Source organism: Zosterops lateralis, assembly GCF_965231275.1.
Source record: "Zosterops lateralis genome assembly, chromosome: 2".
Taxonomy (NCBI): Eukaryota; Metazoa; Chordata; class Aves; order Passeriformes; family Zosteropidae; genus Zosterops; species Zosterops lateralis.
Genome location: NC_139763.1, coordinates 9,789,794 through 9,803,838, shown reverse-complemented (window position 1 = coordinate 9,803,838; position 14,045 = coordinate 9,789,794). Strand labels below are relative to the sequence as shown.

General features: G+C 35.8%; 1 protein-coding gene across 1 annotated transcript in view; it reads right to left on the bottom strand.

Moving 5' to 3' along the window:
* CFAP47 (cilia and flagella associated protein 47) overlaps positions 1-14,045 on the bottom strand; it is a gene marked incomplete at its 5' end in the record, with an annotated part of 294,184 nt that overhangs the window by 14,655 nt on the left and 265,484 nt on the right. The window contains 2 exons of the mRNA XM_083854475.1: positions 4,500-4,661; positions 6,157-6,328. Of these exons, the coding sequence (XP_083710601.1) occupies positions 4,500-4,661; positions 6,157-6,328 (334 nt within the window). The remainder of the gene's footprint in view (positions 1-4,499; positions 4,662-6,156; positions 6,329-14,045) is intronic.

Here is a 14,045-nt window from a genome sequence, read left to right as displayed (position 1 = left end):
TGTTTTCCCTTCAAAATAAGGGAGGGTATAGAAACAAAATGAGTTGCCCACTAATTCCTCAGAATTAAAATTAATTTTGTGTGACTAAGGAATGTTTTTAATTGAAGATTTATTCTATGCACTAGGAAATGTGCGTAGAAGAAATAAGGAAAATCTCCAAAGAAAAGTCAGTTAAGAAAACTAAATCTGCACATGCAGTCATTTTAAAGCTGAATTTCATCTTTATTCTCATCTCCCCAGCCCACAAGTTTGGAGCTTTTTCTTCTTCATTCTAGCTCTGTTTCCATAATCAGCTGGAGCCTTGGATTTAGCAGATGCTCCTCTGTGGAGATCACATCAACATGAGGCTGTTTGCTTTTGTGACAAGAGGTGTGGTGTCTTTCAGAGGGGCAGTTGAAGTTTATCCAAGAAGTCTCCTTAATGTAACAAATATTCTGCTTCTGATAAACAGGATTGGAGTGACAGGGCAGGATGAAAAGATGGAAAAAATTCTACTGTATATGGGAAGCCATATGTGATTGTAACAATCACTAACAGGTACATGGAAAGACAGAACTAAATAGGTGAAAGGAACTGTGCAGACAGAACAAATAGGAAGGAATTATCCCCCAGCTTGACTAAACCTTCAAATGTAGTGTAGTTGACAAAAGATTTCCAAGTGAATATAGCGTTCACAAATATCTATCCATGCCACACATCTCATGTTGGCTACTGAAGTATTTGCTGTGGAAAACATAAGGTAACATTCTGCTGTAGCTGGACATCAGTATTTTAATATGAAGAAATAACTGCAATCATCAAAATAACTCTGTACAAGAAGATAGAGCAGTAAATAAGCTCCAAAACCCACTTCTGTATTAATACAAATGTCCTGATCCCAAACTTAATTGCTTAAAAATACATTAAGTTATCTTCAGTATGCCAAATATAGAAATGGCTAGTTTTCTTAACCAAAGCATAACTTTAAGAGTTTTTATGTTATGTTTCCATTACAGATTTCAACTTAAAATAAGAGACCAATAATTTAAGATAGTTATCAAAAAATTTCTGTAAGTTTTATTTCCAAGGATAATATCCTATCCTTTTTGGTTAAGACTGCTGTCATTCTGTAAACCATCTGCATTCAATAATGCATTTGGTATTAAAACAAGCCCTAATATTATGTCAAACATTAGAGGTCTGTACTAAAACAAATTACTCCAGTGGAAATGCTGCCAATGATTTCAGCTGGTGTTGAATTAAACCTACATTTATGATAAAACCTGAAAAATGTCATCCATTAATGTTAAGAACTGGTAGATTTTTCTTATCTAGGAAATCAAATCTGCTAATTTGACTCTAATCAAGCTAATGCCAATACAAGAAACCCTTCAACAACATGTCCCTTTGGAATTTATAAAGCTGAAAGTAAAATCTTTGTCTACTCTATATCCCAACTGACATAGGTGCATATAGCTTTTAAAAAATACATTTGTTTTCTTCATGCAATAAAACTGTTTAGCTGTATTTTCAGTATCTTGCATTATTTTCTGGAGCAGATATTGTGCTGTTTCTCATCGTGTGAACTTTAAATGTATTGAAAGGGTTCATTACATATTTTCATAAACTGCTGGAGCTTTCATTATTGCAGATCACTGTGAAGAGTGCAGCAATGACCTCCCACTTGTAACTGATCATCCTTCCTGAAGCAACTGCACCAAAATCATTAATTCATTCTGAAATATCCTGTACACTGAGGATTTTGGGGGAGGAGGGGAGGGAGAGAAGGAATGTGGAATTTAAGGAGGAAGGCCACATTTGAGTTGCACTAGCTATAAAGAAAAAGAAAGCAAAACCCATTGATCTCACAGGTTTATTGTAGAGCACTGAAGATCCTCATTAAATGTGGTGTATATTTATATATTTACAGGAATCCTAACCTGTTCTTAATAAGATCCTGAGCCTTTTTTAGGGCCTGTGGTTCTCAAATACTATTTGCTGCATCACTATGCACCCTGCTAGCTCAGAAAGATGCACAGGTGTTCTCAGTGATGCTGTGCAACCCCTTTCTCCTGGGCAGCAGCAGGAGAAAAAGACACAACTGCAGAATCCCTCCCTAGCAGGTTACTCAGAATTACACCTGTTTCCCCCACAGTTCTCACAAAGCATCAACGCCATGAGCTGCTGTCCAATATAAGAAGACATCAAATATCTATATATGCAAGGAGTAAAAAACCCCATCTCTCTTTAAGTAACAGAACTGAAACTTTACAGATTGTGCTTCCAATTGATTACTAAGAGAATTCCAAAGGGCTGATAATTTTTTTTCAGGGAGGATCTATAGGATGACACTTTATATCCCATCCAAAATTTTTAAACCATGTTTAAATATTTCATTGTTTTATTTTTAATCTAAATAATTTGAGTTATTCAAGCATTAAATATATGTTTTTTCTTATGTAATTGCTTTTAATATGCAGGTCCACTGTACTATGTGTTGGTTGGCTGAGTGTTCTATTTCTGTACAAAATCTCCACCACCAAAATCTCCCAAGCAAATCACAGTAAGATAAAGCAACATATAACTTATAGAGCACTTCACAGAATCACAGAATGGGTCAGGTTGGAAGGGACCACAGTGGATCATCAGGCCCAGCCTCCCTGCTCAAGTGGAATTACTCTAGAACATGTGGCACAGGATTCTGTCCAGACATTTCTGGAATATCTCCAGTGAGGGAGACTCCACACCCTCTCTGGACTATCAGTTCCAGTGCTCAGTCACTGCACAGGAAAGAAATTCTTCCTCATGTTCAGGTGGAACTTCCTGGCCATCAGTTCCTGCCCGTCCCTCCTGTCCCATTGCTGGCACCAGGGAGCAGAGCCTGGTCCATGCCCTGAGCCCTCCCTGCAGACACTGACACACAGGGATGAGGCCCCTCTCAGCCTCATCTTCTCCAGGCTGAACAGGCCCAGCTCCCTCAGCCTTTCCTCACGGAGATGCTCCAGTCCCTCCATCATCTTTGTCCCCCTCCACTGAACCTGCCCCAGGAGCTCCATGTCTCTCCTGTCCTGAGGAGCCCAGAACTGGACACAGCACTGCAGGTGATCCTCACCAGGGCTGAGCAGAGGGACAGGATCCCCTCCCTGACGTGCTGCCAGTGCTCTCCCTAATGCATGAAGTTCCTGGTACTGTTTATAACACAGAATTTTTTTACTACATGCAAACATTACATTTTGCATTTGAAATGTATGGGGGGAACACTTGCTACATAAAATAAAGTTGGCATTTGTTTAAGGGCAAAAGAGAATCTATCTTCCATCATGGCCCTTCCTTTATGTAACTATAATGACTCAGGTTTTATAACACCTATCTGGAGAACATCAGGCATCTTCACTACTATCAAACACCTACCAGGAGATTACAGTATTGCCAGAGCAATTGCTTCACTTTTGTTCCTGAAACAGCCTTTCTGTTGAAGCTGTTAACTTGAACACTGTGATAGAAGCCTTTGTCAGAGTCCTTAATAATTACCATCACTGACAGACATCTAAAACCTGGAACAACTGTCCATCTTAGAGACACAGCTTTTGGAAATAAGCTTTAAAAAAATCTGTTGTTACCAAATACACTCCCTGATGAGAATGAAACCAAAGGATGTATCCACAATGAAAGTGTCAATCTACATATCTGGCACACTTTCTAAATATATAGTAAAAATAGTTAATTTTTAAGAAAATTAGAGAAACTTTAAAACTTTCCATAAGCTACACGGATTGTAAGCATTATGATTAATTCACGTTCCCTGATTAATATTTTAAAATTATCTATGATTACCACACAATTTATTCCTTGACTTCCTGCTGTATATAAATGACATTGTAAGTTTGCTATAACATTGTAAAACTCTGAGTAAATAATTGAAATATGTAAAATTATATATTAACAGAGGTTTCTGCAGGACTTTTAAAAAAGCAATGAAATAGTGAAGAATTACACTATTATTTTAGCAAGTGGAAGTAAGGATGAATTCATAGCACACTTACGTAATATAACAGGAGTACTTTAAAAAGAACGGCACATTTAAATTTTTTTAAAGCACAATGTGAGACAATGTTTATAACTTGGTGTAAACATAAAGTACCTTGGAAAAAATCTATTAGTAAAAGCACTAGCTTTTAAAGCTTTACTAGTGAGCCTTTAACATCACAAAATATTGTATTGCACATTTTAACATTCTCCCAAGCCTTTTAGGGCAAAAAAGTCATAATATAAACATACAGATCTATTCCACAGATTTTCTCTTAAGCCAAAGCCTAAATGTAAAATGCTTCTGTTTTCTACAACAAAGCTTCAAAATCACGTTACTTAAACAATGCAGCTCTTGAAAATAATGATGGAATAGCTGCATCCCAGTTAATGTGCCTGTTGCCCAAATTTACTCTAACCAATGTGTTTGAGTAGGAGTTGCACCCTCAGAAAACTGCATAAATTCCACATAAGACATATAAGAGTCTTCTTACTCTGTCTGGCTTGTGAGCTTAAAGCCAACTACGGATTCCTTATTCAGGCCAATTGCTTCAATGTTGATCACATCATCCACTTCTGGCTCAGTGGCAATGAACACCAATGGAAACTTCCAGAGGCCTCCTGCAGTGCACTGAATTATGATGGTTGCCTCATTCCTTAAAAATTCAGATAAAAACAGTCAATACATAGAAAAATGTTACAAAACATGAACTGAGTCATCTACAAAAAAATCCTTGAGTGTATACAAGTAAACTACAGTAAAATGAAAATACAAATTACTTTGAACTGGAATACATCTCTATTTTTGTATGGCATAGTACATATCAGGTCAACTTGACTGGAATGTAGATTAAACAGCACTAAATATTTAGAGCACATTACAAGAAAGAACATAATATGAAAGTAACATTCCTCGCAGTCATGAGATTTTTTTTTCCTTCTGCTTGCTCTCTTTTGAATTAGAAAAAAAACCAAACAACCTAAATTTATTTTACTCATAATTCTGTATTTACTGTGATGTTAGAGGAGAATTTGTCCAGAACATATTAGCAGTTCATATTAGGATCAAATACATCTGACAAAGGTCTATGTATTGAAGAAAAATGCCAGACTCTGATGGCTTTGGACTGTCTGAGAGAGCTGGTGTTGTAGATTCTGAAGATAACAAAGCTAATTAATTGCAGTCATTGAGTCCTCTGCACAAAGCCTAAACCTCAAGCACAAAAAGATAAAAAAAATCAAACCAAATTAAAAAATAATAAAATTATGATGCCAGAGTAGAAATGAAAAGGCTTCCTAAATTCACCTCCCTCTGACACAATGACACTGAATCAAGTGGGTGGATCATTCTTCCTAAAGCTTTGCTCTTTGTTTATTTCATGAACCTTCCGGACTACTGCAAAAAAACCAGTAACCTCCTGTCTCCTAAAGATAACCTTTTTTCATGCAATCCATGGTACTCAGCAGTGACTGCTCCCTAACACTCCTGGTAATGTCAGGACTCTGGATTTACTTTGTGCCTACAGGTCACTAAAGCTTCTTTTCAGCCTCCTCCTGACCAACATTTGACTGTACCCAAAGGAAGGGGCAACTTCCCTCTCCAAAAAAATCTCCCTTCAACAGGTTCCTTTTAAAGAAGGAAGATGTTCTTATGTAAATCAAAGCACATACATTATTTGTGACATCACAGTTATAAAAAAGGAGAATAATTTCCTGCAGATTACTGTTACTGGGGCAGTAGAAACTAATTTCAAATTCAACTATTTCACCTAGTCAAAGAATATGCACACATACTTGTCTAGGAAAAGTCTTCCAAGACTGAGAGACCATCTTGTTTGTATGTTTTTTATGAATTATGAGAACAAATAATTTTCATTGGCAATCTTTCAATGCTCCAATGTTTAGAAGTAAAACGATGCACACACACTCAGACAATGGAAGTAATTCCCAGGCAATAAAAAGAAACACTGTCAATTTTAACACCAAAGATGCCACACTGAGAAGTAGCAAGGGAGAAAATCCAAACCAACAGATTTCAGAGGTGAAAACAAAATGAAGAAAAGAAAGCAGGGAAATTATTATTATTTAAGAAAGAGTGAACAGACAGGATTTCATTACATGTTCTTTTGGTAGCAAGGAACAGGATCTTACCTCATTGGTTTGTTAGGTGCAAACACTACATTAAAGATCAGTGTTACAATTCTGGATTCTGTGTCCCATTCTTTTTCAACCAGCTCCATACCAACCAAAGATTCAAGCTGAGATCTAATTTCATCTGATTGATATTGCAATTCATACAGAAACTCCAGTGTTGCAGAGGAACCTAAATGATACAGGAGAAAAATGTCAGCCTGTGTGCACTGTAATTTCACACAGTTGGTTGGCTCAGTGTTACAATTCTTCCATTTGTTACTAAAAATGACAAATAAGTAAAACTAGCAATTATCTAAAACTTGAGTGATTCCTTTCTGGCTGCATTACAAAATCTTCCCATTTCATATGACAGGCTATATAGTTTCCAACAAAATAGAAGCTGGAGAACTTACTTGGGACATGTGAATGGTAATAGCAATATTGCTCTGGCTGGTAAGATATCTCTAGTTCATCAGCCAAATGAAAATGTCATAATAATCTTTTTGAGTATTGCCACTGGGACAATTGAAAAAAAAATCATTAAGGACATCAATGCTATTGATGGCTGCAAGCCTGAGAAACAGAATACAGAGAAATAGTGAAGATGTCACCAGCAGCCTCTTATTCCCTGAAGCAGCTATGAAAAGGCCAAGTACTAATGACATAAAAATAAACAGCTGAGCTTCTTGAATCAAATTTCTCCTCCAGCTGTAATAAAGGAAACTGAGATATTTAGTATATAATAGTAATGTGTGCACAGAAGGGAACATTTCTATGAGGAAAAGAATCTCAAGCTGATAATCCATTTAGAAGTTTTACACATTTTATGTGTAAAACTTACACTACAGGAGATCTGATTTTACTATGACCACCTATCTCAGGGCACATTTTGAATTTGCACAGCTGAGTACAAATGTAGAGAACTGCTGTGCGTGCATCCCTGAACACAAATCCTGGCTGCACAGTGCCAGGAAGCTGCAGAGTTAATTCCCAAGGCCTTCTGACTCAGAATTCTAAAATACAGACGACAGATTTGTTTATATAAGAAGTCCTAGAGACAATGTTGGAGAAAAGCTTACTTTGGTACTGCCAATCTGTAAAACCACCCAAATTTAACTGAGTATGGAGATGCCTTCCCACACTTCTAGTCCTTTGTCCTTCTCTGAAATGCACAATTTCCTCTTCCCACTTCAGCAGCTAAGAGGAGGCGTGAACTTTTGTTGCTTCATTTTTATAACACAAATATTAACTCTAAGAAACGTAGCAGCTTATTCTGAACCATTTGTAATTCTTTAAGTAGACTGTTCACAGACCTCTGTACAATATACATCAGAGCAGAGTCACACAGATGTAAGCAAAGCATTATGACCACCATATGGGATTATCAATCACAGTAGATGAGATACACACTGAGTATCAAAATACAGGATTTCCATGTATTGATCCATATATGCAGGGACTTCATTACAATAAATGTAATTTGTTAAAGCAAAATTCAACATGAACATTTTCTCCCACAGTCTATAAAATTGAGGACCGTCCTATGTTGTTTCATGCTCACTGTTTTTCCATTTGAAAAATGTAATGTTTATGTCATGAATTCAGATTCCAACACAGCCCAAGGCTTTTAGGAGTCACCCTTGACAAATGCTATAACCTGAAGATTCACATGCTGACAATCAATGGAAGAGAAAGGATGACACAATCTGGAGCATTTCACAGTGAAAAAAAATTGCAGCTGTTGAGCAGATGCTTCTTTCAGCAGTCATATCACACAATGCTACTCAGGAAAAGTTTATTTTAGAGTTCAGGTGTTAGGAAGACAACATTGGGAACTGCATGCTGCTTTTAATATCCAAAGACATTTGGGTTTGGTTAGACATATATATATATATATATATATATATATATATATATATTTTTTTAGTCAAAAGCAATTAAATATATTTTTTTTCTGTTCCAGGCTGTTTTGCAACCTGTTCTATGCTTACATTGAGTAATTAGTTAAAATATTTTATACTTCCAACACTTAAGGAAAAAATTATGCATTTATGAATGCCAATATTTGGAATCTTGTTATATTGGTCCCTTCAGCTCATTTTTGATCCAGACTGCTGATATAGTTTAGCACTGCTAAAAAATGTAAAACATAGTTATATGTTTCATCACAGCTGCCCTGAAGACTTGTATATTATCATGCTGTGGGAATTCTCTGTGAAATGTTAATATTTGATTCTAGCAATCCTGCAATACATGTGCTGCCTAAACAAACAGGCAGAACCTAGAAGAAAAAAAAAAAGATATGAAACAGCTAGGAAATTGTCCAATTTGTCAAATATTCAGAGTTCTCTTGACTCTTAGAATTCCTAGTGTCAATTAAAATGGCAGAAGATATAAAACATGCAGATAACACTGACACTTTCTTTAAAGCAAAATCAAATACAATATAACATACTGCTCAAATAAACCTTGACCCTTTAGGCCTAGCTCTTTGTATTCATTGATTCAGCTTTCTCTTCATTTCAGTTCAGTTTTCTTTTTAAAAATCATCATTTTTAATGCAGGTAAAATTCTTGTTTTATCTAATGCAAGGTGTAAAATACATATGCAAATATAAAAGTATACCCCAATTAATCCACTTGTGTTCTGTAAATAGAGAGCAGCAGGGAGAGCTTTAGCCACATCTGACTCAACATAGAGATACTTATCAATCCAAACACTGAGCAGATATGTTATTTATATACAGCTAGCTAAATCCAGGGAACAGAAATTCTGATTATAAAAATTATTACTTCTTCATATTTTCCAAATAATATCTTGCCTTATTTAAGTAAGAAGGGAAAATATATTCTGAGGTAATTATTCAAAGACTTTTTTTTTTAATTATTAAACATTTCTTCTTTTGAAAGGCAATTAATCTCGGTCTTCAAGCACTTTCATTTGTGTAAATAAAGATTTCTAAAGGTAGTATGTATTTAACCAAAGATTGTGCATACAGAGCTACTGAAGCACCTATGTTCAAAAACCAGCCAGGCTTTTCAGCTATACAGCATTATGACCTGGCTGTCATTTATTTGCAAGTGCTAGTAAGGACACTGCTTCAAAAGCTCTGGAATAAAAGTGTTGGAGTTTGTTTAAATAGCCTCTAAGAAGATGAAAGGATAGAGACCACTTTTTTTAAAAAAAAATTATTTTATGACTCATAAGACTTACAGCATGAAAACTCCAAGGATTTTACACTCTGGGCATACAAATTGGGGAAATGTGAATTTTTGTGACTGCTAGATTTACTGTAAAACTAATTAATAATGCTTATTATTAATTAGTTTAATATATAATAATGCTTATTATACTGGAAAACGAATTAATAATGCTTAAAATTAATGCATCTAAAATTTAAAGAACTATTCCAACAGGTTCACAAAATAGGAATCTCAGACATTTAAATAATATTTTAAAAATAATATTTGTAAAAGAAGCTGTATTCAAAGTTCAAAAGAATTTATAACAAAGACATTTGTAGATGGCCCTATTGCCTACAGAAGGCAGTGAAAGGCCCCACTGGATATTCCTGACCTCAGAGTTTCACCGTGTCAGGAAAGAAGCATTTGTACCTCTCTCCTGTTTCTGAAGAGTGAGTTTTTGATTCCACTGAGGGCCAGCTCATTATAGCCTGCATTTCCTGCTGGTGAAAATCTCCTGGCCACAGGGCTGGGAGCTGCAGCTCCCTGTGGATCCCCAGGGGAGATGTGGCTGGCTGAGTTCTCCACAAACAGCACTTAACCCACGGCACAGTCGGTGACATGAACCTGCCAAAGGGGAGCATCTCCCTAAGGGACCTGCTTCCCTTTCACACTGTCTCCCATTTCCAATGAGACAGATGGAAATTAAAACTGTGATGGAAACATGCTCAGACTGCAAAACTGCTTGTTTTTTTGCAAAGGCTTTTCCTTGGATAGATGCAGTAAAAGAGATGCAAGTGAATTCACTTAACTGCTCTTATTTGCAGTCATTTCATAAAGGAGGGAAGCACAATCACCAAATACAAACATGTAATTAAAGCCCAGGCATTCATAAATTTGCAGTTTCATGCTTTGCATAAACCAGATTAATTATTTTCCCTTGGTGCTGAATGTAACACAGCACTCACACTGATTTTTTTCACTGGTTCTGATAATTTTCCAAGGCTAAGTGTCCACTGTGGCCCTGATACATACCAAAGATTTCTTCTCCTCTTGATCTATAGTCCCCAAACTGCTAACACAGAAACTAAGAAACCAGATGTTAACTACTTATATCTACCAGATATCTGGCATCTAATCTTCACCTGCCAAATCTTTTGAAATATCTTCCTTCATAGCCCCTTTCAGGTTTTGTTTGACACTTGTCCTTTTCCTGCTTCTCCATTGTCTTCCAGGAGTTTTCACACAGACACTGCTGGAACTCAGCAGGCAGTGGGGAATGAATATTAAACATGGAGTTCTGCCTCTCCAGCAAAAGTAGAGTCAGACAGGACACATTACTGTACATCAGAGTAAATAATTTTAATACTGTTTTGAAGTAAAAATTCAAATAACCATCAAAAAGTGAATTTCAAGAGTAATAAAGGAATAAAAGCAAAAAGCAGTTTAGCAGTCAAGAACATCCTAACACTCAAGTAGACATCATGTGGGTAATAAGACATGATATCTCAATTGAAAATTAAATATCTGTTTCTCACTATAAAATGTCACAACTATGGGGTAACAGCAGCAGGATAAATAAATTGCATAAAGCTCCCCAAAGACCTGGCTGTAGTTAAATATGCCTTTCACCACATTTCTTCATACAGGTACAAAAGAGGGGTGTATGGAGCATTACAATTATAAGCAAAGATAACATAATATTACCAAATCCCAGACACCAAATTAAACTCATAGAAATTAATGGATAAAAACCTGATCTCCGGTTAATAATAAAATTATTGATCTTCATAGGAATCCAAGGAAATTCTCAATATAGTTCTGCACATATATCTTTATATCTCTTCTCTGCAAGTTTTTCTCTTTCCATATCCAGCCAAAAACTTTTATCCATATCTTCAAGGCTGTACAAAATTCCTCTCTTATCCACATCTCTTTTTTCACCCTGCATCCCACTGCCTATTTCCTTAGCCTCAACTGGAATGCTTCTTCCCTAAATTTTCTCTTACATTCAATTGTTCTGTTTCCTAATTTTTCTCTTTCAAAACACTTCTTTAAAAGAGCTATCTACTTCTAAATCAAGTTTTTACTGTAAAGCAGCAAAAAAGCATTCTCTCCACCTTTTTTTTTTTTTTTCTTTTTTGAGAATGTGGTTCTTCAAAACACTGCATAGTTTAGTGAATGAAATGGAAGCTTGTGAATCCATTTCATGTATATGAAACACATGGTGTGCATCTAGTATTGTTCCCTGCAGCTTGTTTCCATATATTCTCTCTCTCTGGATCCCTTTTTCACTAATTCTCGTTTTACTCTGTCTCCATACATCACTTTCAACACTTTTTTTATTCTCATATTACTTCCATAGTAAGTTGAAGCAAAAACCTCAGAAAAACCAAAAGAATTTTCTTCAGCCCAAAGGATCTCACATTATTTGCCTTTGATGTGGCATTCTACTCAGATTTGTACACTACCCTATAATTCATGCTATAAAGGAAACAATTAAAATTCATTTCTTCATAAACATTATAATCCTTTTTCAACAAGTTTCCTTTTTTATTTAGCCGTGTCTACATTTAGCCAGAAACTTTGGCAGATAAAGATCACATCAGTACCTTGGCACAGAAACATCAAAGCAACTTTCTCAGGAATGTATCTCATGATTTAGTCTTAATTCACACAGACATTATTTTTTCCATGGCATCCAGAGTAATTTGCCTCACTTTCAATGATGCCCACAGAAACCAGTAACAACTCGAGATCACTTTTAACCTAACCATTCTATTGGTTATTGAATTGGCACACAGGGAGGCTAAACTGAAAATCCACGTCACCATTTTTTCAATCATTCTTGACACTTTTACACCAATCTATGGTCTGTTACAAAAGCATGCAACTTTTTATCTTCTGGCTTTTTTTAATATACAAAACCGAGACACAGAGAGTGGAACATACCACCTGATCACTAGGATCAAGCACATTCATTTGCTTCCTTTTCCCTACCCAGCAGATTGCATTCAGTTACATGTAGGACAGAACATCTTATCACACAGGGTAGTGTAAATTCCTCTACTATAAAGACATTTCACCTCATGGGAAGCACCCACTTGTGTTATTTTTTGGATACAAATCAAGTTTCAGAGTGAATAAAAGTTTTGAGTAGTAAATTTCTGAAGTTTCACTTTTGTCTTCCTCAGCTGGTTCAAAGAAAGAGTGATAGTTCAAGGTTATTGCTTCATCCAAAATCCTGTGGTGATTCTGTGTAACTTCTTTTCTTATAGTTTCAATATCTACTTGTACCTCCAAAGCTTCAGATCAAAGTGTTCTTAAACTGTCAAAACAACAGGACTGATGGATTAATTTTATAAAACATAAAGTTTTATACATTTTACAGAACAACAGGGGAAGTTTGCTGGGGGATTTTTGCACCGTGTTCTGTTGGAAATGTGTAGTGTAGTTGAGAAGAAGAAGATCTAGAGATAATAAATTCATTTTCTGTAAGAACAACAAAACTTGAACAACTCAACTTCAGAGACAGAAGACAAGGACAAAGAATTCTATCACAGAAATGACAATAGGATGTAACAACCTAGAAATAGAAGAGCATTTGGGATAGGCTTGTTGCACATGTGGTTTTTTACTACAGACACTGTCAGATAAATTTTATGAGGCAAATTTAGGTGCATAAATCTTCTGCTTTTCTATCATAAAAAAACATTCAAACAGCTGAGAGACAGGAGATCACTCTCCCAGAAAAACCTAAGTTTGCATCTTAAGGGGTTTGACTAGCAATACTTTGTTGGCATCCCATAAATAATGAGAAAATAATTCAGAAAAAAGTGGAAATTAATGCACACAGATCACTGTTAGGTGTTATGATGTTCCAGAAGGACAGTTAAGGTCCTATAGAGCTGTGTTGGCCATGGTTCTGTATTACAGAAGCTTCCCCAAAATATCTTTACAAAACAAGGGTGTAGTGGTTTTGTTTCTAATGGAAGTAATACTTCCTTATCACCCAGCCAAAGAGATTACAGGAAATTCTGTGAGCAAGAAAGGGGAGAAACGGCAATCACAGATAGCAATTAAAGTAATTAATACACTTTTCCAGCTAATTATATTGGCCAGGTTTTTCTTCTCCACTAGCTCAAATAATTTTAAGGGATATCTATTTGTGTGTTCTTGTTTCAGACATTATTTGGGTTAGTCAAGCAGTTCTTTTGGACTTCTCATATTTCCTGGATCTACATCATCCTGAGGAGTAGCACCTGGCAGAATTTAATTATTTCTTGGTTTGTATTGTTTGTTTTTGCAATTTTGTGAAGCTGAAAAAATAACTTCAGATTAATTTACAATTGATCTGGTTCCCTTTATGTGTTGAATATTTAAAGTGAGCATGATTTTGCATAAGTATCAGAAAGTAATCTCAATCAACATAATGATGATTCTCATTCCTAAGGCTTACAGATTTTAACATTTGAAAAAATGGCAAGGAAACAGAAATGGCTGAGTTCTGTAAACAGAAATAAAAGAAGTTCCCAACTGCCTGCTCATAATTCACGAGTTCTTTTTTTTGCCAATATTTGTTATTGTTCTAGTTGTATTAAGAAATTGCACCAGGAGGGTTTACTCATGAGATAAAAAATTGTGCTGTATTTTTTCTTCCTTTTGATGGACCCAATGATAGCCTTGTACATCAACAAGAACTATTTGACCTTCTTCATTAAAATG